This window comes from Adiantum capillus-veneris, chromosome 3 (genome assembly GCF_014529385.1).
Source record: "Adiantum capillus-veneris isolate H3 chromosome 3, ASM1452938v2, whole genome shotgun sequence".
Classification (NCBI taxonomy): domain Eukaryota; kingdom Viridiplantae; phylum Streptophyta; class Polypodiopsida; order Polypodiales; family Pteridaceae; genus Adiantum; species Adiantum capillus-veneris.
In genome coordinates this window covers 56,354,344-56,379,612 of record NC_140933.1, presented here as the reverse complement: position 1 = coordinate 56,379,612, position 25,269 = coordinate 56,354,344, and the positions used below count along the sequence as shown (strand labels likewise).

Sequence of the window (25,269 nt, the reverse complement as noted above, 5' to 3'; positions counted from 1 at the left end):
TGTGTGGCGGAACCATTAAGAAAGAAGATCATGGATGAAGCACACGCTTCGCCTTATGCGGGTCATCAGGGTATTCTCTCTACGACCTTAGCAATGGAAAGATATTTCTTTTGGCCTAGCCTTAAAGCAAAAATTGATAAGTATGTCAGGGAATGCTTGGTTTGCCAAAAAGTGAAGTATGATCGGCATAAGACGCCTGGGTTGCTACAACCTTTGCCTGTGCCTAATGAACCTTGGGAAAGTATTGCCATGGACTTCATCATGGACCTCCCTAGAACTCAGACTAGAAATGATGCGATCTGGACCATTGTGGACAAGTTTAGCAAGCAAGCACACTTTATACCAATCAAGAAAACGATCAAAGCAGATCATATGGCTAGGCCCTAGGGTCTTCCTGGCACAGATCTTTAAACATCATGGAATGCCTAAGTCAATTGTGAGTGATCGAGATCCTCGCATGACAGGAAATTTTGGGCGTGCCTTGATGGATAATCTTGGTACAAAGCTGAATTTTTCATCTGCCTACCATCCTCAAACGGACAGGCAAAGTGAGATAGCCAATTCCACAATATTGGATATGTTAAAAGCTTATGTGTCAGACCAGCAATCTGACTGGGAGACTTAGGCTCGAGAGCCAAGATCGGTTCTTCCTGAGGGGGTTCTTTGGACCTCGACTCGAGAGCCAAGATCGGTTCTTCGTGATTGATCAAATCTGCAATGAGGTTAGCTTCAGTAGAGAAAGTATCTACTAACACATCATCCTTGTGAACAATTACATCATCTTCTTGCAAATCATCATGCTTGTGAGAAATCACATCTTGATCATCATGCAAATCATCATACTTGTCCTTATCGAGCAATTCATCATGCTTATCGTCATGCAAATCCTGTGTGTCTTGCTTTGGAGAAGAAGAGACTGAGAGAGTCTCCTTTTCCCGAATCTCTTGCACTTGAGAAAAGAGTCGCAACATCTCCTTCATGTGTCGGCCGTTCATTGCTTGTCTTGCTTTGTTCTCGCGATCAAATGCTGCTTGTTTTTCTTTGTTCTCGCGATCAAATTCTGCTTCTCTTTCTTTGTTCTCACGATCCAACTTTGCTTCTCGTGCTTTGGCTTCTAAGTGTGCTTGCTCGCGCTCACGCTCTTATGGCTGTCATTCTTTCTTCGTATTCACGATCTATGGCTACCCTTCTTTCTGCGGATTCACGATCTATGGCTGCCATTCTTTCTACTTTTCCTGCTTTGCGTTCTAACTCCTTGTCCATCATCATCTTGTCGAAAGCCTCCATAGGAGTTAGTGCAATCCTTGGCGTAGATGGGGAAGGGGGAGGGACAGAAAAACCTCCTGGTGGGGAAACTCTTCTTCGCCACTCCCATGCTCACCACCTTCAAGCGAAGTATCCATTCCGCTTCGAGTGATGACCATCCACTGAAGTCTTGGGTTCTTAAGTTCACAAGGAACTCGGGTTCTTGTGGATCTTGGTTCTTGGGGGTCTTGAGCTTCTTGGGGGTCTTGAGATTCTTGGGTTCTTGAGGTTCTTGAGTGTCTTGAAGGTCTTGAGGTTCTTCTTTCGCTTGCAATCTATGTTAGAGAAGGATCTTCTCTTCACCTGAGTTCTGCTCTTTTCCGCGGGCGCACCCCTTGGCGGCCTTGCGCTCACACCAAGGTTGCTTTTTCCCACCTTACGTCAATTGGCCGGCTGCTAAGTGCAAGGTCCGCTCTAGATGAGTGAAAAGAGGCACAAGGGGAGGCTGGACAAGCCCTTCTTTCTTGGGTTTCCTGTCACTCTTCAAAAACACGATTAAGAATCGACACGCCCAAGAGAACTTGGGTTACGTGCGACCGCAACAAGCAAAAAAAAAATTGTGGTTCTTGTGGTTCTTTCCTTGAGTGATACAGAACACTGCCAAAGCTCTGATACCAATGTAAGGTGCAACGGAAGCGAATGTTGAACTTTGCTCAAGATAAGTGCTCCGAATTGTGCTCAAGGTTCCTTTTACTTACGGAAGGGAGAGCCTTCCGTTCCTTTAGTGAGAGAGTGCAATGGACACAAACAAAGTGGATGAACACTGTGAATGAAGGTACATGAGACTGAGAGATAGAGGAGAAGAATACGACACCAGAATGTTGTCAAACCCTCCTCCGAAGGCCTCACTCTCTATGGCGAGAGCGGTCTACTTATGATTGCACAAATTTCTACAATGCTTGGACTTGCCGACGATGAGGACGACGACGAGACGGGCTGAAATCTGAAAATGCTAATGGCTGAAATCTGCAAATCTTTATCTGCTGAATTATGACTCTATGTCGGTGACGATGTCGATGACGACGATGCGACGACGCGCTGAAAACGCAGATGCTGAAATCTGCGTTTTCCGGGCTGAATCTACAAACTTCGCAGGATCTGACCGTGCGGCAAGGAACTACTACGGGGAGGAGAAATCTTCGAGGTTCGGGGGTTCTATTGCAGGATCTGACTGCTGAAAACTGAAAACATTGAGTCTAGGGCTGATTCCATCGCGAAGACCTGCAAAAACGCTGAGGTGTCTTGCAAATGCAAAAACGCTAGGGCTGAAAATGATCTTGCTACGGTGGAAATCTGCTAACTGCTGTGGAATCTGCAAATGCAAAATCGCCAAGGCTGGTCTGCCTTACTGAAAACGCTAGGTTGTTGTTGAAGAAAAACGCCATGTCTTCCTGCTCCAAAAACGCTAGGTTGCTGTGGGGGGTTCTGCTGAGAAGGTGCCTGTTGAGCAAGTGCTCCTGCTGCCTCTTCTGCCAGAAAGTGCTAGCGCTAGGTTTCTATTTATACATGCTTAGTGAATTTGCCCTACCTAGTTTCCAACAAAAGTCACTTAAAAATAATAAGTGAAAAATGTCAAAACTAGGGAAAATAGGTCTATGCACTGTAAAAATGCTTTTGATCGATTCTGATGGAAATCTTATGATCATGCTTTGTGCAACCAGAGGATATGTATCTAATCTAAGTGTCTGGACATGCACGGTCTGCGAACAGACTCACTAAAGTGCCAGATCACTTCCTATTCTAACTGAACTGAACCCATGTCATGAAGTAGCTTGTCCAGTACACATAGGGTTAGATGTGTCACATGACATCATATTATCGGGAATTCCAATTCATAAAGTCATACAGCAGAATACTGTCAGCTCACAATATCCCTGAAACTCAAAGAGGCATCGGTGACTTTAGTATCAAAAATCGAGACAATCTGTTGACAAAGGAGCGGAGCAACTCCCCTCTTGTGCATACCCGCTGCACCAGATTCCGCCCAAGCTGAGTTTGGGGTTCCATTTGGAATAGACTATGCTAAACCAAAAGCTTCAAGGTAAAGATTCACAATCTGAGGAGTATCTGCTAGGTCCTCCTTCTCCATCCACTTCGCATCCAATGCAAGATAGTTCTTGAATTTAATCAAGAACAGCCTTATCACTTTACCCTTAATCTTTCTGTCTTTATGTGCCAATATCTGTTCGGGAACAAGGATCTCCGTTTCTTCCACTTCGGATTGCTCATCAGGCTCCCCATCTTCGGGCACATCACCTTTAAAAGGCTTCAAGAGACTCACATGAAAAGCATTGTGAATCCTCAAGTGTCGGGCAGCTTCAGTCTAAAGGAGACATCATTTATCTTTTCGAAGATCTGGAAAGGTCCGTAGTATTGTATCTAAGATCTGGAAAAAGCCTCTCCTTTCCCTTTTTCTTTCTCAAGCGTGCCTTCTCAAAACGTAAGAGCACCCAATCATTCTCCTTCAATTTCAAATCGCAACGATGGCGATGTGCTGCCTTCTTTTGTCTTTCTTGAAATTTATGCAAAGCCTCGCGGACCTTGGCAAAAGCCGTGTCCAAGTCACGCGTGTACTCATCGGCTTCAAAAATCTTATCTTTCGTGCTTCAAAAGGGTGGAATCTTCGTAGCACCTTCAATAATCTCAAATGGCGCCTTTCCAGTCGAAGAGTGTATCGTGTTATTGTAGACAAATTCCACCAAAGTTAAATACTTTTCCCATTGAGTCTTCTGATCCGAGATATAAGACTTCAATAAATCTAGTATCACTGAATTGGCAATCTCAGATTGCCCGTCAGTCTGCGGGTGGAAAGATGACGAGAACTGCAACCTCGTGCCAATGTTCTTCCAAATAGCCTTCCAAAACAAACTCGTGAATCTGTAGTCCTATCGGAGACAATCGTCTCGAGTATGCCATGTAATCAAAAAATCTGGGCCACAAACAGTCTCACTAAGTAATCCAGCTTGATGTTTTCTTCACTGGAATGAAATGAGCTTGCTTGCTAAATGTGTCAATAACAGTCCAGATACCATTGTCGCCACTGAGTAAGAGCATGGATAACCGCCAAAAGCTCTTTCTCATAAATCTGTGTTGTCAATTCCCGCCTTGAGAACAGTCGGCTCTCGTAGGCAATGACATGGCCTTCTTGCATTAAGACCGCACCCAGACTACGACCACAAGCATCACAATATACTTTGAATGACTTCTGCAAATCCAGCAAAGTCAAAACTGATCCTGTAGTCAATTTCTCTTTCAATGTCTGAAAGGCAGTCACCTTTGTGGGTCCCCACGAGAAAGGGACTCCTTTCTGTGTCAAGATATGCAAAGGGGAAGCAACCTCTGCAAACTTTCTAATGAACCGCCTATAGTACGAACACAAGCCCAAGAAGCTTCTAACTTCATGGACATTCTTCAAATCGGGCCAATCACGGATAGTCTCTATCTTGGCTGGGTCCATCTGTACTCCTGCTTGCTGAGACAATGTGTCCCAAAAAGTGTATCTAGGGTAGGAAAAATTCACTTTTCTTCGCATTAATCACCAACTTGTGATCTCGTAATGACTAAAAGACCTGTAGCAAATGTTCTCTATGTTTTGCCTCATCCTTGGAGAAAACAATGATGTCGTCAAAGAAACTGGCAACAAATAGTCTATACCATCTGGTTAAATGTCGCAGGAGCATTGGTTAGGCCAAAAGGCATCACCAAAAACTCAAATAACCCAAAAGTTGTCTGAAAAACTGTCTTGTAGACATCTCCCGACGCGATCCAGATCTCATGATATCTGTAAAACAAACTTGGACACTCCAAGTCAAGAATCAACCGCGACAGCACCAAATAACCACTTCAAAACAATTCACAGATCACAATAGATTTGCATTGGCCCGGCGGAGTTCCGTGCCTAGAGATATTGGCCCCAAAGACTGGCGTCCCTTTCAGTATTTCTTTTTGTATTAATCAATCATCAAAGTACAAGAGAGCGGTTAGGGTTTCACTCTCAGACTCTGCGTCCAGATGCCCTGAGAAGTGAGGCCCTCACCACTAATTTAAAGGTTACAAGGGATGCCCAAAAGCAGAGCCCCAAAAGCTTCAAATCAAAAACAATTGCTCTCTCTCTCTCACAGAGAGTCAAAACTTGAAAGCAAAAGCATTCTCTCTCTCTTTCTCATTAGGTAGAGAAAAAGCAAAATTTGCGTCGCTCATCTTTCTATATAAAAAAAAAATTTAAGCCTCCGCGATTTCCGAAAATTAGGGTTTCTTGCAAAAATTAGGGTTTGCAGGAATTTTAGGGTTTTTGACAGAAATTAGGGTTTCTGTTGTCCGCCACATCATCACTTTGTGACATACCCCCCTCTTGAAAGCATTGTAATCGACCGCGATTACGCCTGCAAAACCGACAAAAGCCATAAACCGTCTTAGCAGACACTGACTGTTAGTACCTACGTACTAGGAACACACATCTAGCACATGTACAAAATCGACAGTCACATCACAGGACATCACCAGACATCACAGGACATCACAGGACATTCAACATTCATTCGGATCTTAGACCATGATTTATCGGCAATGTAGCTAACAATCACATCTAGGTCCAATCGGGACCTCATCGATGTCCGATTGTCTAACCCCTATTGCAACCATGTCTATTCGAGATCAATCAGACCAAAATGCTGCAGTCATTTCAGCTATCAGTTCCTGCACTAGAAGTGAAGGGGAGAAACAAATCAGTATCATTATCAAGAATTCCGTTTCATAAAGTCATCCAGCAGAATACTGTCAACTCTCAGTATCCCTGAGCTCAAAGAGACATCAGTGACTTTAGTTATCAAAATCAAGGCATATGTTGACAAAGGAGCGGAGTCACTCCCCTCTTGTGCATCCCACTGCACCAAATCTTCGGCCAAGCTGAGTTTCTGGGTTCCGTAGACTATGCTAAACGAAAACATCGAGGTAAAGTTTCACAATCCGAGGAGTATCTGCTAGGTCCTCCTCCTCCATCCACTTCACATCAAATGCAGGAAAGTTCTTGAACTAAACCAAGAACCGCCTTCAGACTTTACCTTTCTTCGTATCGTTATGTGCCAAAATCTGTTCAGGAACAAGGATCTCCTCGTTTTCTTCCACTTCGGGTTGCTCATCAGGCTCCCCATCATCAGGCACACCACCCTTAACAGGGTTCAAGAGACTCGCATGCAATGCATTATGAATCCTCCAAGTATCTGGCAGTTTCAATCGGAAGGAGACATCATTTATCTTGTCAGTGATGTGGAAAGGTCCGTAGTATCACATACTAAGCTTTGGAAAAAGCCTCTCCTTTCCCTTTTTCTTTCCTAGGCGTGCCTTCTCAAAAGTGAGAGCACCCAATCATCCTCCTTCAATTTCAAGTCGCGACGATGGCGATCCGCTGCCTTTTTTCTGTCGTTCTTGAGACTCCTGCAAAGTCTCTCGAACCTTGGCAAAAGCCGTATCCAAATCTCGCGAATATTCATCCGCTTCAAATATCTAATCTTTCGTGTTCAGGAAGGATGGAACCTTCGCAGCACTTTCAACAATCTCACATGGCGTCTTCCCCGTCGAAGAGTGTATCGTATTATTGTAGGCAAATTCCACCAAAGGTAAGTTCTTTTCCCATTGAGTCTTCTGATCCGAGATACAAGACTTCAATAAATCTAAAATCACTGAATTGGCAATCTCAAATTGCCCGTCAGTCTGCAAGTGGAACGATGACGAGAACTGCAACTGCGTGCCAATGTTCTCCCAAATTGCCTTCCAAAACAAACTCATAAATCTGGGGTCTCTGTCGGAGACAATTGTCTCAGACGTGCCATGTAATTGGAAAATCATCGTGAACATTCTGTGTTCTTGGGAGATCAAAAATGAAATCCATTGCAATACTTTCCCAGATGTGGGTGGGTATGGGTAAAGGCTGTAACAATCCCTGTGCCTTATGCCTGTCAAACTTAACCTTCTGGCATACCAAGCAACTGCGCACAAACTCTTCCACATCCTTTTTGAGTCTCGGCCCAAAGAAGTATCTCTCTACCCCCTTCATGGTGGTAGCAATGCCGCGGTGACCCATAAAAGGTGGACAGTGGCATTCAGTCATAACCTTATCCCTCAACGGTTGTGTAACGCACAACATAGTCTTTTTCATCAAGTAGCCTTCCCGAAGGGAGTATCCAACTACTGTCTCCCCATCCCGTATCCATGTGAAAATATCTGCAAAATTTGTATCTGTGACATACTGATCGACCATATCCTCGAAGCTCCTATGATGTATCACGGAAACAGCCAGAACCAACGGTTTCCGAGACAAAGCATCTGCCACCACATTCTTTTGTCCCTGACATGGACAATCTGGAAGTGGAACTCTGACAAGATGTTCGCCCACCACATCTGCTTTTCCGAAAGCTGCTTCTGTGACAAGAAGTAGCGCAAACTCTGATGGTCTGTAAAGACAGTAAAATCCGCTCGTAGTAGGTAATGCCGCCATTGAGTAAGAGCATGGATAACCGCCAAAAGCTCTTTCTCATAGATCTGTGCTGTCATCTCCGGCCTAGAGAACAAACGGCTCTCTTAAGCTATGACATGGCCTTCTTGCATCAAGACCGCACCCAGACTACGACCACAAGCATCACAATATACTTCAAATGACTTCTGCAAGTCCGACAAAGTCAAAATAGGTCCCGTAGTCAATTTCTCTTTCAATGTCCGAAAGGCAGTCACCTCTGTGGGTCCCCACGAAAAAGGTACTCCTTTCTATGTCAAGGTATGCAAAGGGGAAGCAACCTCTGCAAACTTTCGTATGAACCGCCTGTAGTACGAACACAATCCCAAGAAGCTTCTAACTTCATGGACATTCCTCAAATCGGGCCAATCACGGATAGTCTCTATCTTGGCCGGGTCCATTTGCACTCCTGCTGCTGACACAATGTGTCCCAAAAAGTGTATCTCTGGTAGAAAAAATTCACTTTTCTTTGCATTAATCACTAACGTGTGATCTCGTTATGCCTGAAAGACTTGAAGCAGATGATCTCTGTGTTCTGCCTCATTCTTGGAGAAAACAATGATGTCATCAAAGAAAGTGCCAACAAATAGCCTGCCTGTACTCTCGAAAAATCATGTCCATCATCCGGTTAAATGTCGCAGGAGCATTGGTTAAGCCAAAAGGCATCACCAAAAACTCAAATAACCCAAAAGTCGTCCAAAAAGTTGTCTTGTAGACATCTCCTGGCGCTATCTTGATCTGATGATATCTACTCTTCAAGTCAATCCTGCTAAAGCACGAGGATCCCTGTAACCTATCGAGTATATCATCGATCCTAGGAATCGGAAATCTGTTCTTGATGGTGATTTGTTGAGAGCTCTATAATCGATGCACATTCTCCAAGATCCGTCTTTCTTCAAAACCAACAACACTGGAGAGCAATACGGTGAAGTACTAGGCTGGACAAGACCCTTTTCCAAGAGGTCTTTCATTGGGTTCATAATCTTTTCATTCTGTACTCGGCTCACACGATAAGGTGGCCGATTCGGTGGCGTGCTTCCAGGTATCAGATCAATGGTTTGATCTTCAGGCCCTCTGAAAAGCAATCGGCATGAGAGTGGAGAAAAATCTTGGCGTTCTTTTGATCAGGTCAAAACATATTCAACCTCTATCCAGCGTTCAGTTCTCTCCCAAAAGAATGAGTAAGAAACTGAAGTTCATCAAGTACAATCTCTAAGCCCTTCATTTATCAAAGTCACTTTCTCGGCCCGATAGTCAACCACGGCGTAGTTCTTGTGGTACCAAGGGATCCTGAGTAGAACGTCACTCGCGTGCCCTGAACACCCCTGTCATTGCAAACAAAGTTTGCCAATGCTCGGTGTAATGGAAACATCCCATCCGAGTGCCAATCGAACTACCTCTGCCTGTGGCGTCAGTCTGTCGGGCGTAATTCCAAATCGAGCCGCCAATTCCAAGTGAAAAGAAGTTGGCCTTGGCTCCTTCAAACGAGCTTCCTAATCCTTCACTTTGCCCCAAAAGCGGCAAAGTTTGTACTTTCATTCATTAGATTCGATGCAGGTCCCACGCCATGTGGTACCAGTTCTGCTTTTCTATCTGCCTTTCCTGCCACATTCCTCAGCTGCTCTCGAACTCTCAGACCTGTCGTCATCTTAATCATTCTGTTCTTTCTGTGCCTTATTAGGGCACTTCGCGGAGATATGTCCGTGTTCCCCGCATCCAAAGCACTTCCCCTCTCTGATGAAGCGAGCTCTCTCCTCGGGAGTAAGCTTGGGTCGTGCATCATTTTTCTCTGGGTTGCTCTTTTTCTTTCTACTTTCATTCCCAGAAGTCTGTTCGGCTCGTTGTGTCATGGCCTCATCTGTGGGGTAGGTCAAACTGCCAGAGTGAATGGCAAAGCCCCGCTTCGCATGACTCATCAACTCCTGAATAGAAGCTGACTTCTGTTCCAAGCAATGATCTCGGATCTCTGTAGGTAGACCCAAGGTAAACCGCTCAATCTGTTCTCTGAACGAGATCTTCTTGAATGAAGAAAAGAGCTCCAGAATCTTTCACATAAGCATTGCTTGTATCTTTCTTGGTCATCCAAAGATGGTTCCAAGCAGCTCGTATATCTCGTTCATATTCTTGCGTCAACCAAGAAGAAATAAAAAGCTTCTTAAATTTCAGCCATTTAATTGGCACAGTCTTGTTTAAAAGAAGTGTGGACCACCAAGTACGAACATTCCTCTTAAAGTAAGAGGCAGCTCTCCGAATCTTGGAGTGCTCTAAATAACGTCCTCCCGCGAAAGCGATGTCAAACTGCTGTATAAAAGACAAAGCCTTCGAAGCATCTGAGTATCCTGAAAAAGTATCAAACTTGATCGAGTGGCCACCTTCCTTAAACTCTCTGACTTTCTTGCTTTTATCTTCGAGAAAGTCATACTGGTTGGCTTTGTAAAAATTCTTCTTGTTCGCATAGAAGTTTCCATCATCAGAATCTGAGCTGTCTGTAGACGAGTCCTCAGTAGAACTGTCAGTCTCTGGGCGAGATTTAGCCTTCTTTGCCTTTTTCTTGCCCTTCCGAAGCTTTGTTTCTTGCTTCTCTTTTTACCTTTTCTGTCTTCTTCACTCGAATCCGAGGAGCTAGAAGAACTATCAGAAGAAGAAGAAGAAGAACTGGGTACTCCTTCAAATCGAACACGCTTCTTCTGTTTCTTTGCCTTGTCAAAAGTCGACTAGCGACCCAAATAACCTGGAAAGTCGGTGCTTTTCTTCTGCTTTTTGCCGTGCTTTTTGGCTTTCTTTTGCGCGTCAAAAAGCTGAGCAATCCGTGCATCAACCACGTTCTCCAGTTCCTTCTCCATATATTTTCTTGGAGGCAGAAGGTTTCTTGAGAGCGGGTTTTGGGAGTGGTGTTGTGGTTCTCTGCCACTCCATCTGTACCTCTTCCAAAGAGGTCTAGTTCATATATTTTGCCATCTTCGGGTCCTTGGCAAAATTGAGCATCATCTTTGTTGCATCGTCGATCAACTGGCGACGCTCCATCTCTCGCCGCTCCGCCTGAGTAGGCCAAGGCGGGCCATACCCTCTGCCGGAATCTTCGTTGTGATCCCAGCCCGCATCTCCAGATGCAGAGGGAGTCGACTGATCATTGCCTGAAGCCATAGGTGCCGCCGGAAAAAAAATTCGGGGATTGGATTTCCCGTAGAAGAGAAATCGGCCGTGCTCTGATACCATTGTAGCAGACTTGGAAATCAACCGCGACAGCACCAAATAACCACTTCAAAACAATTCACAGATCACGATAGATTTGCACTGGCCCGGTGGAGTTCCGTGCCTAGAGATATTGGCCCCAAAGACTGGCGCCCATTTTGGTATTTCTTTTTGTATTAATCAATCATCAAAGTACAAGAGAGCGGTTAGGGTTTCACTCTCAGACTCTGCGTCCAGATGCCCTGAGAAGTGAGGCCCTCACCACTAATTTAAAGGTTACAAGGGATGCCCAAAAGCAGAGCCCCAAAAGCTTCAAATCAAAAACAATTGCTCTCTCTCTCTCACAGAGAGTCAAAACTTGAAAGCAAAAGCATTCTCTCTCTCTTTCTCATTAGGGAATTTTAGGGTTTTTGACAGAAATTATGGTTTCTGCTGTCCGCCACATCATCACTTTGTGACAATATCCGCTCTTCAAATTTGATCCTGCTAAAACACGAGGATCCCTGTAGTAGTCGGTGAAGAATATCATCGATCCTAGGAATCAGAAATCTGTTCTTGATGGTGATTTTGTTGAGAGCTATATAATCGATGCACATTCTCCAAGATCTGTCTTTCTTCAAAACTAACAACACTGAAGAGCAGTACGGTGAAGTACTAGGCTGGACAAAACCCTTTTCCAAGAGGTCTTTCACTTGGTTCATAATTTCTTCGTTCTGGGCTCGGCTCACACAGTAAGGTGGCCGGTTTGGTGGTGTGCTTCCAGGTATTAGATCAATAGTATGATCCTCAGGACGAGCGGGTGGTAACTCGTCTGGCAACCGACATGAGTGTGGAGAAAATTCTAGCGTTCTTTATCAAGTTCAGACATATTCTGCAAATCTTTATCTGCTGAATTCTGACCCTATGTCCGTGACGATGTCAATGGCGACGATGCGACGATGGGACGCGCTGAAAACTCAGATGCTGAAATCTGCGTTTTCCGGGCTGAAACTGTAAACCTGCAGAAACTGACCGTGCGGCGAGGAACTGCTGCGATAAGGTGAGATCTACGAGGTTCGAGGGTTCTACTGCGAGTGCTAAGGGTTGAAAACTGAAAACGCTGGTGTTTCTTGAGGTTCCATCGCGGAGAATATGCAAAAACGTTGGGGTATGATGCACATGCAAAAACGCTAGGGCTGAAAATCTGTTGCTGTCACCGGTTGTTCTACAAAAGCAAAACGCTAGGCTGATTTGTTGTGTCTTGACGACACCGGGGCTGATCTGTTGTGCACAAATCGCCAAGGCTGGTCTTGTAGATGAAAAACAATAGAGTTGTCCTACTGATGCAGAAAACGCTAGGCCTCTTGGGTTCTTGCCTGTTGAGCGAGTGCTCTTGCTGCCTCTTCTACCAGAAAGTGCTAGCGCTAGGTTTCTACTTATACAAACTTACTCAATTTGCCCTACCTACTTTCCAACAAAGTCACTTAAAAAAAATAAGTGAAAAATGTCAAAAATAGGTAAAATAGGCTAAATGCACTGGAAAATTCCCCTGAAGGATTCTGATGGATTCTGATGGGCATGCTTATGATCATGTTGTATGCAACCAAAGGATATGCATCTAATCTAAGTGTCTCGACATGCACGGTCTGCGAATAGACTCACAAAAGTGCCAGATCACTTCTAAATCTAGACTAACAGGACTGACTAAACCCTTGTCGCGTTGTAGCTTGTCCACGGACACATAGGGTTGGATGTGTCGCGTGACATCTCCTCCTTTTCAAAGTGAGGTACTGGTACCGAACTATATAGATTCGAGGGAGATCGCCAATAGTATCCGGAATCCTGGAAGGTACTCTTCGCCGGCCCACTCTGATGTGTGGGTCGTGCGGTACTTGAACTTCATAAAGGTCTGCAACACTTGCTTCTTTGGGCCGCGCTGAAAGCGACAAAGTCTTTTGTGGCTCCTTCAATGCTTCAACTTCGTCTAGAGTCATGCTTCTTTCTTCTTCAAGAATCTCCATGGCTGAAAATTCCTGAAACCATTTCCAACACAAAACCATGAATATAACTATTCCATGTAAAGTGAGTGGAAAAAATCTTGTCTTCCTCAAAGACTGTGCATGTAATGTAGATGAACAAAGAGACGGAGTGCCAAACCATTCACCACACACACGCAAACAATGAGATTGAAACTTTCTCTTAGGATCTAGAGCAATCAGCTGTGGCAATTCACAACGGAAATGCCCATGCTTCGTGTTCATACTTTCATGTGCTCTTTCTACGATTGTGTCGTGCCAAGGAAGAGACATGGAATGTGACTTCCTTACATACATACTTTTCAGCTTTTCATGAACAATCCGCATACATTCGTGCTCATTCATGAGTGAAACGTACTCTAACGTACAATATGTCATGCCTAGGAAAAGGAAGACGATGACTAAAATACAAGAAACGATCACGGATGAAACACTCGATTAATGCGTGCGTACTAATCATGCGAACACATAATACTTCCTGTGAGGGTTCGTTGGACCGAGACTCGAGAGCCAAGATCAAATCTTCCTGAAGGTGTTCTTTGGACCTTGACTCGAGAGCCAAGATCGATCCTTCATGATTGATCGAATCTGCAACAAGGTTAGCTACGCTAGAAAAAGCATCAACTAACTCATCATCCTGGTGAACAATCACATTATCTTCATGCAAATCATCATGCTTGTGAGAAATCACATCTTGATCATGCAAATCATCATGCTCATCATTATCATCCAAATCATCATGCTTGCCACTCAAATCATCATGCGTATCATCATGCAAATCATGCTTGGGAGAAGAAGAGACTGAGAGAGTCTCCTTTTCCCGAATCTCTTGCATCTGTGCCTGAACTTGAGAAAAGAGTCGCAAGAATTCTTTCAAGTGTTGATCGCTCTTCTCTTGTCGTGCTTTGGTCTCGCGATCATATTCTGCTTGTCTTGCTTTGTTCTCGCGATGTATGGCTACCACTCTGTGTATTGACGCTCTATGGCTGCCATCTTTTCTTCGTGTTCACGCTCTATTTCTGCTTTTTGGTCTAAGTTCTTGTCCATAAACAACTGCGGCAACTCCTTCATAGGAGTTAGTGCAATCCTTGACGTGGATGGGGAAGGGGGAGGGTCGAAAAATCCTCCTGGTGGGGAAAATTCTTCTTCGTCTCTCTCATGCTCATCACCTCCAAGCAAAGTATCCATTCCGCTTCAAGTGATGACCATCCACTGAAGTCGTGGGTTCTTGTGGGTTCTTGTGGTCTTGGGTTCTTAAGTTCACGAGGAACTTGGGTTCTTGGGGGTCTTGGTTCTTGAGGTTCTTCTTTCGCTTGCAATCTGTGTTCGAGAAGGATCTTCCCTTCACCCGAGTTCTGCTCTTTTCCGCAGGCGCACCCCTTGGCGGCCTTGCGCTCACACCAAGGTTGCTTTTTCCCACCTCATGTCGATTGGCCAGTCGCTAAGTGCACGATCCGCTCTCAATGAGTGAAAAGAGGCACAAGGGGAGGCTGGACAAGCCCTTCTTTCTTGGGATTCCTGTCACTCTTCAAAAACACGATTAGGAATCGACACCCAAGCGAACTTGGGTTCGTGCGACCGCAACAACCAAAAAAATTCTTGTGGTTCTTTCCTTGAGTGATACAGAACACTGCCAAAGCTCTGATACCAATGTAAGGTGCAGCGGAATGAATGAATGAACTTTGCTCAAGATGAGTGCTCCATAATATGCTCAAGGTTCCTTTTACTTACCAAAGGTAGAGCCTTCCGTTCCTTTAGTGAGAGAGTGCAATGGACTCAAACAAAGTGAATGGACACAGTGAATGGAAGTGCATGAGACTGAGAGACTGAGAAGAGGATACAACACCAGAGACGACGTAAAACCCTCCTCCGAAGGCCCCACTCTCTATGGCGAGAGCGGTCTACTATTGATTGCACAAATCTCTAAAATGCTTTGGACTTGCCAACGATGTTGACGACGATGAGGACGACGACAAGTCGGGCTGAGATCTGAAAACGCTAATGGCTGAAATCTGCAAATCTTTATCTGCTGAATTCTGACTCTATGTCGGTGACGTTGTCGATGGCGACAATGGGACGACGACGCACTGAAAACGCAGATGCTGAAATCTGTGTTTTCCGGGCTGAAACTGTAAACCTTGCGGAAACTGACCGTGGGGCGAGGAACTGCTACGGGAAGGTGAGATCTGCAAGGTTCGAGGGTTCTTCTGCGAGTGCTAAGGGCTGAAAACTGAACACGCTGGTGTTTCTTGAGGTTCCGTCGCGGAGAATATGCAAAAACGCTGGGTTATGATGCAAATGCAAAAACGCTAAGGCTGAAAATCTGCTGTTGTCGCCGGTTGTTCTGCAAAAGCAAAAGGCTAGGCTGATCTGCTGTGTCTTGACGACGCCCGGGCTGATCTGCTGTGCACAAATCGCCAAGGCTGGTCTTGTGAAAAACGCTAGAGTTGTCCTGCTGATGCAGAAAACGCTACGCCTCTTGGGTTTTGCTGAGAAGTTGCCTGTTGAGCGAGTGCTCCTGCTGCCTCTTCTGCCAGAAAGTGCTAGCGCTAGGTTTCTACTTATACAAACTTACTCAATTTGCCCTACCTACTTTCCAACAAAAGTCACTTAAAGATAATAAGTGAAAAATGTCAAAAATAGGTAAAATAGGCTAAATGCATTGGAAAATTCTCCTAAAGCATTCTGATGGATTCTGATGGGAATGCTTATCATCATGATGTGTGCAACCAGAGGATATGCATCTAATCTAAGTGTCTGGACATGCACGGTCTGCGAACAGGCACACAAAAGTGCCAGATCACTTCTAAATCTAGACTGACGGGACTGACTGAACCCTTGTCTTGTTGTCCACGGACACATATGGTTGGATGTGTCACGTGACAGTCTTTCACTTGGTTCGTAATTTCTTCCTTTTGGGCTCGGCTCACACAGCAAGGCGGCCGGTTTGGTGGTGTGCTTCCAAGTATCAGATCAATAGTATGATCCTCAGGACGAGCGGGTGGTAACTCGCCTGGCAACCAGCATGAGTGTGGAGAAAATCCTGGCGTTCTTTATCAAGTTCAGACATATTTGTCCTATCCTCATCATTCAACTCTTTCAAAAAGATCGAGTAAACAAACAGACTATATTTCATTAACTTTGAAACGGTCGAAGCGGATATAATAGGGACAGACTTGCCCCTAAGTTTTACATCAAGAATGGTTCGGCCCTTCTCTATAGTCAAAGTTGCTTTTCTCGCCCGATAATCGACCACGGCGTTGTTCTTATGGTACCAAGGAATTCCCAAGAGGACACCACGACCTTCCAAGGGCATTATGTAGAAGTCCTCATGTCCCAAATACCCCTGACAATGCAACCGAAGTTTGCCAATGACAGGTGTAATGGCTATGTCCCTGCCGGGTGCCGCTAGAACTGCCTCTGCTAGTGGTCCCATCGATCGGGTGTGCTCTTGAGCTGCGCCGCCAATTCAGGTGAAATGAAGTTGGCCTTGGCTCCTCCATCAAAGAAAATCAGGGCTTCTTGGTCTTTCACTTTGCCCCATGATCAGCAAAGTTTTGTACTCTCGTTGATCGTGCTTGGGGCAGTACCCATGCAATCTGGAACCAGTCCTGCTTTCATCTTGCCTTTTCGTCCACGTTCCTCCGCTGCTTTCGAACCCTCAGGCCTGTCTTCATCCTTGTTGTTCTATTCTTTCGGTGCCCTTTAGGGCACTTTGCGGAGATGTGCCCCATTTCCCCACATCCATAGCACTTCCCCTCTTTGATGTAAAGAGCTCTCTCTCGAAGAGTGAGCTTGGGTCTTGCATCCTTTTCTTTCTTTCTGGGTTACTCTTTGTCACAAGGCGGGCACCACGTGCCAATAGAAAAGAACTAACTGAACAACTTTAAGCACTTCAATAACAACTGAACTGAGAGAGAGAGAGAGAGAGAGAGAGAGACAACACGCGACACGAAGTGGTGGAATTCCACCCCAGAGAGTATTGGCCCCAAACCTGCGCCCCTTTCGGTATTTCTCTATATTGCATCAACACAGTACAAGCCGGTACTCCAGACTCTGCACCTTCTTCAGAAAGCGTGCCAGAGAATGAGCCCTAGCCTCATATTTAAAGGCCCTTGGCTTGAAAAGGGGTTACAGTAAAAAGCCTTTAAAACTCAAAAGCTTCTGGTTCAAAAGCAAAGCCAAAAGCTGTCAATGTAAATCACGGAAATCCGTACAACTTGCAACGTCATCAACCAGTGCAAAATGCGAAAATCTGCCCTTAGGGTTAGGGTTAGGGTTTTTGCAGTTTTTGGATTTTTGGCAACAAAATTAGGGTTTGCAGGTTTTAGGGTTAGGGTTTCCAAAATTAGGGTTTCAACAATTAGGGTTTTTGGCTGAAATTAGGGTTAGGGTTTTCTGCTCTCAGGCAACCACATCATCACTTTGTGATACTTCTTTTGTTACTTGTTCTTCTTAGGGTTTAGGTCCCTCGGTCGGCATCTATAAGTTGGCTCCATTCTTTAGGCTTTGACACGTTAGCAGTTTGTTACACTCCTCTTTCTACTTTCATTGTTCGAAGTCTGTTCGGTCCTTTGCGTCATGATTTCATTTGTGGGGTAGGTCAAACTGCCTGAAAAAATGGCAAAACCCCGTTTCGCATGATTCATCAGTTCCTGTATGGAATCTGACTTTTGCTCTAAGCAGTGATCTCGGATCTCTGTAGGAAGTCCCAAGGTAAACCGCTCAATCTGTTCTTTGAACGAGATCTTAAATGAAGAGGTTGGTCGAAAAGAGCTCCAGAATCTCTCACAATATGCGTCCAATGTATCCTTCTTGGTCATCCGAAAATGGTTCCAAGCAGTTTGTATGTCGCGTTCGTACTCCCGAGTCAACCAAGAAGAAATAAAAAGCCTTTTAAATTTCAGCCATTTAATTGGCGCTGTCTAGTTCAATAGAAGCGTGGACCACCAAGTTCGAGCATTTCCCTTGAAGTAAGAGGTAGCCCATCTTATCTTGGAGTGCTCTAAGTAACGCCCTCCAGAGAAAGCTATGTCAAACTGCTATATGACGGCCAAAGCCTTCGAAGCATCTCGATATCCAGAAAATGAGTCAAATTTAATTGATTGTCCACCTTCTTTAAACTCCCGGACTTTCTTGCTTTTATATTCTAGAAAGTCATACTGGTTGGCTTTATAAAAATTCTTCTTCTTTGCATAGAATATGTGATCATCGGAGTCTGAACTCTCTGAAGACGAGTCCTCTGTAGAACTGTCAGAAACTGGGTGAAATCGAGGCTTCTTTGCCTTTTTCTTGCCCTTTCCAAGGCTTTGTTTTTTGCTTCGCTTTTTCCCTTTTCCGTCTTCTTCGCTCGAGTCGGAGGAGCTAGAAGAACTGTCAGAAGAAGAAGAAGAAGAAGAATTGGGTACTCCTTCAAATCGCACATGCTTCTTTTGCTTTCTTGCCGAGGCAAATGTAGACTGACGACCCAAATAACCCAGAAAGTCGATGCCTTTCTTCTGCTTTTTGGCATGCTTTTTGGCTTTGTTCTGCACGTCAAAAAGCTGAGAAATCCGTGAATCAACCACCTCTTCTAATTCTTGCTCGGTAAACATCCTTGGAGTAGGAGGTTTCTTGAGTGCCGGTTTGAGGGGTGGTTCTGTGGTTTGCTGCCACTGTGCATACGCCTCGTCGAGGGAGGTCTGGGTCATAAATTTTGCAAATTTCGGGTCCTTCGCAAAATTTAACATCATCTTTCCTGGATCGTCGATCAATCGTTGACGCTCCATCTCTTCAAGCTCCGCCTGAGTAGGCCGAGGCGAGCCGTACTCGCGTGAATCTTCTTCGTGATCTCTTCCCGCATCTCAAGGTGCAGGGGAAGTCGACTGATCTCTGTCTGAATCCATAAGTGCCGCGTAAAAAGGATTGGATTACCCGGTAGAAGAGAAATCGACCGCGCTCTGATACCACTGTAACAGACTTGGACACTCCAAGTCAAGATTCTACCGCGACACGACAAGAATTTACTTCAAAACTGTTCACAGTTCACAATTGATTCGACACGGCCCGGCGGAGTTCCGTGCCTAGAGATATTGACCCCCAAAGACTAGCGCCCCTTTCGGTATTTCTTTTTGTATTAATCTGCAACTCAAAGTACAAAGGAGTGGGAGGCTCTCACTCTCAAACTCTACGTCCAATGCTTCAAAAGCTCTCTCTCTTTCTCATGCTTTTGCCTAAAATAAAGCAACTCCAAATTCTGCCGCTGCTGCCATAAACAGCGCCGCAAAAAGTGGAAATTCCGTACACTGCCGTGAATCGCGCCGCGTTTTGCGGGGGCTGCCGTACAGCCATGCCATGTCAGCATTTTACCAAACCTGCCACGTCAGCATTTTCCCGGGATTGTCCATCAAAGGGAAGGTGTGTGTACTGGGAAGCCATGTCACCAGTTTGTGACACTTGAGCAGTTCCTAAGTTCTTGCTTTAAGCGCAAACTGGAGCTGCTTGTTTTTCTCTTGTTCGGTTTTCAAAGTACTAAAGTTGTTCAAGTCCTGCAGATTTTGGTAGTTCGCTATCTTTCCATCCAATCACTCGCCAGAAGAGGTTATATATTGGCAGTACATGGCAACCTCTTGAGTTCCATACGGTTCCATAGCCATAGATCCATCATAGCACCAAATCCATCACGCTCCAGCAAAGGAATGGCAGCCTCCAACAATCTTTAGGACATCTCTCAGGGTGGCCTAGTGATGAGAACATGTCTCATCTCCTCAATCTCCCTAAGTTCCTACCTGGCCCGACAAAGCTTGGCCATGTTAATGGGCTTTTCAAGATTCACTATAGAAGTTGGGAGGGAAGAGATGCCTCGATCTCTCCCGCTTTCTACAGCTGTCAAAAGAAACTATCAAACCTCATGAAAGAAATAGCTCAACTCCACCCGACTAGCAACCGTACAGAAAAGCTGCCTCGCCCTCGGTAAGCTAGCAAGCCTCCTTTACCCTGTCTACAAGGCTATCCAGGGACATCCTCTCTAGAAAACAAAGCATCTAGGACCCTATAGAATACAAAAAGCATATGAAGTAGAGAATCTGGACAATGCAAAGATGCCATAGTCAAGTTTAATCTTTCAATTTTTTCCATGAGATAAACCTTATAAGCATCTAGTCCTGTAGATGATTCAGCATTTGACAAAAGAATTGGGTGTTCCTCATAGCTGGAAGCTGGAAGCCTGCTATTTAGACTTCATGTATGGCCAGTATATAATGCATGGGCATTTATAATGTGAATTTCCTTATTACAAAACAGCAGAGGTATTGTTGTTTAAAAAACTGGTAGCGTCAAGCACCACATATCTGACAGAAATAAGTTCCTCACCTTTTGACAAAGTCCAGAATAAGAAGCCTTGGTCCAGGGGGTATATTTACCTCTCGCAGCGCACTGAAAAACAATCAAACCCATTGCTGAAATGATTTGATAAGGAGGGGATATTTTTCCCATATTGAAGTGCAAAAATAAGAGTTCGCATCAAACAAGCACAAATAGTAACTATAAAGCAACCAGACATGATGTTTTCAGCATACTTACCATGCTTTCAGAAACAAAATTAAATAGGTAAAAGTAACAGGTTGGCTGATGCGAGTAATGTTTCAACAATGAGGGAATCTGTTGTTGATCTGTGTGGTGTTTATATAATTGGGGATCCATTGATAATCTCCATGAAGTAAAATAACTCAAAACAATAAACACACCTATCATTCAACAGTGACAATGTGGTATCAGCAAGCAATCCCCGCTTGAAATTCCGGAGGTATCGCTCAAGGGCGAGCTGTTGTAACATGCTCCTACCATTCATGTAATAAATGTCATCTGGTGGTGGCTTGGAAACCTTGCTAAGCTGTGATAAGAGCAGAAAGTAAGAAACGTGAACTTTTCCTGTAATATTATAAAATCCTAAAAAATTGCACGGCAAGTAGAAACCAACCTTAAACAAGCCACCTTGTAAGGCAGCAAAGAAAACACCTGTCATGACAGCACTAGGAAGCACATTTTGACCCCCAGCTCCACTGACCAATGAGAACATAGCACCAGACCCAAAAGCGGCAACCATGCTGTCAAACGGCAGGAAAAATTAAACACTACCCATAGATGCGCATTCTTTAAAAGTCGCCAACTGATTGATGCCAGTACATACTTGGTTTGAATGTCCTCAACCCCTCCTCTGGCTCTTTTCATTGCACTAGAGATTCCAGCATTTACACCAGTCATTACTGCAAAATTGCGAGCTTGCACCCATGGACCACCTGCTAAAGCCTGTAAAAAGTATGTCAGTACATCATTTGTGTTCCGACAGGGGGACTTTAGAACACACGCATGCTGTGCAAAATTTGGGAAATTCGCAGTCAATTTCATTCATTCAGAGGTCCCAGAAGAGCTCGTTATAGTCTGTCAGATGCAATTTCACATTGTATGTATGTATGTACGTACGTACGCCTGGTGTGCCAACATGTTCAACGCACAAAGAGACAAACCTGGGCTTGCCCCAGAGCGGAGGCCGCTTGTAGGTTCACACTGCCAGGCTGAGAAGGAAAAGCCTTTTGAACATCACCGGTCAGGACGCCCATGAGGCCGCCAAGTCCCGCGCCTTGCACTGCACTCATAAGGGTAGTGATGGCCACCTCCACAGGCGCTGCTTGCTGACGGAGCCAAGCGTTCAGCGCATCTCCTTGAAGTAGAGCTTTTGTATTCCCTTGCAGCTCCTTGTAGCGCTCCTGTAGCGATGGCTTCACAGCAGCAATTGCTTCTCTCTCCTGCATCCTTGCTCACCAGCTTAAACCCACAACTGTTAAATGTCCTAATTACTAGAAAAATGTGACACCGCCGGGGAGGGGGAAACAACAGGAAGGAACACCCCTCACGAGGTGGGATCAATGGCCCACATTAGGCATTGCGAGGCGGGTGCAATCCAGGCCGTCCCATCATTCTTTGAACTAGGTGTGAACTTAGAGTGAACTCGGGAGGTATGTGCATCACACCAAATTTGGTGTGAACTTGAGGTGAACTAAGTGTGAGTTTGGTGTGAACTTGGGAGGATATGCACATCACACCAAATTTGGTGTGAACCCAATGTGAACTAGGTGTAGACTTATTCGCCACGACGTAATGTATAAACTTAACACACACGCACCTTTCAACAAGCGCGCGATAGCTTAGCAGTTAGAGTCGATTCCAAGGGGGAGAGCGGAAACGAGTTCAAGCCTCGGATCCGAAAACGTGGGAATCTTTTACATTCCCTAGGCAATCCAACGGTTATGATCAATTAGCAAACATGAGCCGTTGATCCCACCTCCCAAAAGGAGGTGTCAATTAGTGATCGGGGGGGTTCACCACTATTTGACATGGTATCTTAAATGAAGTGCAGGCAATGGGATAGACGGTGTTAAAGTGAAGCATGTTTCCCGCAATGCTTGAACATCGTACGACTTATCGACGGTGTTAAAGTGAAGCATGTTTCCCGCAATGCTTGAACGTCATACGATTTATCCATGTTTATTTTTTTTCTTGTGCGAATTCACCTTATCATGGAGTGGAATGGCTTTAGGAACAAGCAATCCCACGCACGTGGTTAGAGTGTTGGGCTGCCAAGCGTGAGGTCACGGGTTTGAGTCTTCGACCAGGGCGACACAGATCAACATGTTGATTTTTTTTCAATCGCCCGTCGGGGGGGGGTAAGACTATATGACACAAGATAGTAAAAGAAGCTAAAGTGATGGGATCAACGACAGAGAAGCTCGGGCACAAAACCAGAGGCACGCATAGACATCGGATTTTGAAAAGTATACAAAGACACAAACAATAAACAAGGACTAGGGGGAATAAACATGAATTAACTTATAACAATGCGAACTCACCATGGTTCCAACTAACTACACGTGCCTACATGGTTAGCTCATTGGGCTTCCATCCGTGAGACAATGGGTTCAAATCATCGACCTGTCGTTCACTTTTTTTTAGGCCGTTCCCCTGCCTCGAGATTTGCACGCTTCAACCCCCACCGTCGATCGTATCGCCATGGGGTCATTAAGACCACGTGGCACGTAGTGTAGAGAGAGAGAGAGAGAGAGAGAGAGAGAGAGAGAGAGAGAGATTTAAGTGATCCATTCGATTTTGTTTCGCTATATTTTTCTTAGGGCGGCTTACTTTATTACCACACAAAGTGGCTATGGGAGTAACAAATTGTATACGTCCACGTGGTTAGAGCATCGAACTGGTCAATGTCGTCTACTTTTTGTCACACGTGATTTTTCTTGAGATTCTCGATAACCTTCAATCCCACCCTTGGAGTTCATTAAAGACCCCATGGTATATTTTGTGTGTGTGTTAGGTTTTTTTTTTTTTTTTTTGGGGGGGGGGGGGGGGGGGGGGAGGCTACCATGTGGCAAGCGAGATTTTTCGAGCGACTTAAAATGCAAGCAAATGAATTAAGATGGAGGTTAATGCATGCATTAATATTAACCTTTTTAACAAGTTACTCATATCATATTCGTTCATTTAGATCCAAGTTTAAACAGGATACTTCTAATTCAATATACACAAATAACTTTAGTGCCATTGTGTGAGTGGATTACTCAAATTTCTCACATATCGCTTGCTAAATTCTCAGCTAGCCAAAACACAAATAAATACTTTTCGCTAAAGATTAGCATCCCTTTTGCAAAATGTCCAAAGCCTTGTTAGAAAAGCTACATATGTGTTTCAAGGCAAGCATTTCAAAGACAAGCACTCAGCAAACAAAGATTTTTGGCATGACACCATAGAGCCCATAATTATGAGGAATCACACTCATCGTCAACGAAAACACTGCGTCTTCGATGCTCCTTTTGAATGCCATAATTGTATCTTGTGTCAGTAGTCATATTTTTCTATTGTCTCCTTCGCATACATCAGCAAAACAATTTCATAAAAAAGAGAACATATTGTTAATATTAGTCCTCTACAAAGGTCAGCCACAAACTATTATACAATGCAAACCACATCTTAATAATTAACCACAATCCATAGTAATAAAAACAAAAACAATAGCAAGGACACCGTTGCATGAATGCACAATAAAAAGGGGCCATGCGATACTAACTCTAGTCAAATAAAAGAGCTCACTACTCATCAAATGGGTTGACACTAGATGGACAACACATTCTGTTAAATAAGGCATAATCTATAGTAATATCAACAAATATAATAGCGAGGATACTAGTTAAAAAAAGGAACCATGCAATGCTAACTCTAGTCAAATAAAAGTGCTCACTAGTCATCAAATGGGTAGACACTAGATGGAATGTCAACGTCCTCCAAATTAATGGTGGTAGATATCTCCTCTCTACTCCGCTTTTTAGAGCAGAGTAAGGTTGCACATATCCAATTATAATGGAATCATCACTATCCATTGAAGCACAAACATGACTTGTAGCCAAACAAGCTGCTAAAACGAGAGCAGTGCCACAACCAAGCTCTATACAAAAACCTCCAAGCCGACATAAAAGCTCAGCGAAGCAAGCAATGAATGCATGACTCCATTGCATGGAGCCATGCCAAGTCTCCCTTGATGAAGATCTGGCATGCGATGTCTCAAGGAGGTAGAGCAACATGTAGGAGTCAAGGGGCTACAATCCTAAACAATGGAATAGTAGAGTACTCTCTGCAACATAGCTAGGGGGTCTGGAATTAGCTCGATGAATCATGAGCAATATTGAGCAATGACACAGCAACAAGAAAGATTTAAAAAAAACATAATCATGACAAGGACAATTGAAAATTCGTTTTTTCAAAGAACTAATAGCTAAGAAATACCTCAGAGCGACCTCCAACACTTTCAACGAAGTTGTAAGTAGAGTGATGGTGTACTATGATGCGGCGATCCACTATCATCTGTGAAGCCTGATCCACTCTCTCAAGCCATCCAATACTACCTCCTAAAAAAAGTTAAACACTCTAAGAACTTGTAGCGTTAGAGATAAATATCACCATGCAAAGCATTGAATATACTCACCAACTGCAGATGTCATAACAAGCAACCGACCAGAGTTGTCCATAATAGAATGTGCAAGGTGAACGCATGGTTGAACATGCTCCTCATTGCAAATATCCCAAGCTGGCATAGCGCTTGATGTGATGTGTGATCTGTCAGGACAAGGGTCCTACGGGGCAAGGCCCAACCTAGGGGGTCAGGGACTTAGGCCAAGGGCCTGGACTGGACCAGTGTGGACTGGGGATCCGCTT

General features: G+C 44.5%; 1 protein-coding gene across 2 annotated transcripts in view; it reads right to left on the bottom strand.

Annotated features, from left to right (window-relative positions):
• LOC147460960 (chloroplastic import inner membrane translocase subunit HP30-1-like) overlaps positions 1-21,911 on the bottom strand; it is a 51,610-nt gene extending 29,699 nt beyond the window's left edge. Inside the window, exons 1-5 of one of the 2 annotated variants that reach the window (XM_086508625.1) lie at positions 21,525-21,907; positions 21,188-21,306; positions 20,978-21,104; positions 20,745-20,890; positions 20,371-20,433 (exon numbers count right to left, since the gene is read on the bottom strand). In XM_086508625.1, coding sequence (XP_086364751.1) covers positions 20,371-20,433; positions 20,745-20,890; positions 20,978-21,104; positions 21,188-21,306; positions 21,525-21,809 — 740 coding nt within the window. In that variant the 5' untranslated portion in view covers positions 21,810-21,907. Of the gene's footprint in view, positions 1-20,366; positions 20,434-20,744; positions 20,891-20,977; positions 21,105-21,187; positions 21,307-21,524 lie in introns of those variants that run through there. The other variant, XM_086508626.1, reaches the window with a different exon arrangement.
• Between the last annotated feature and the right edge of the window lie 3,358 nt (positions 21,912-25,269).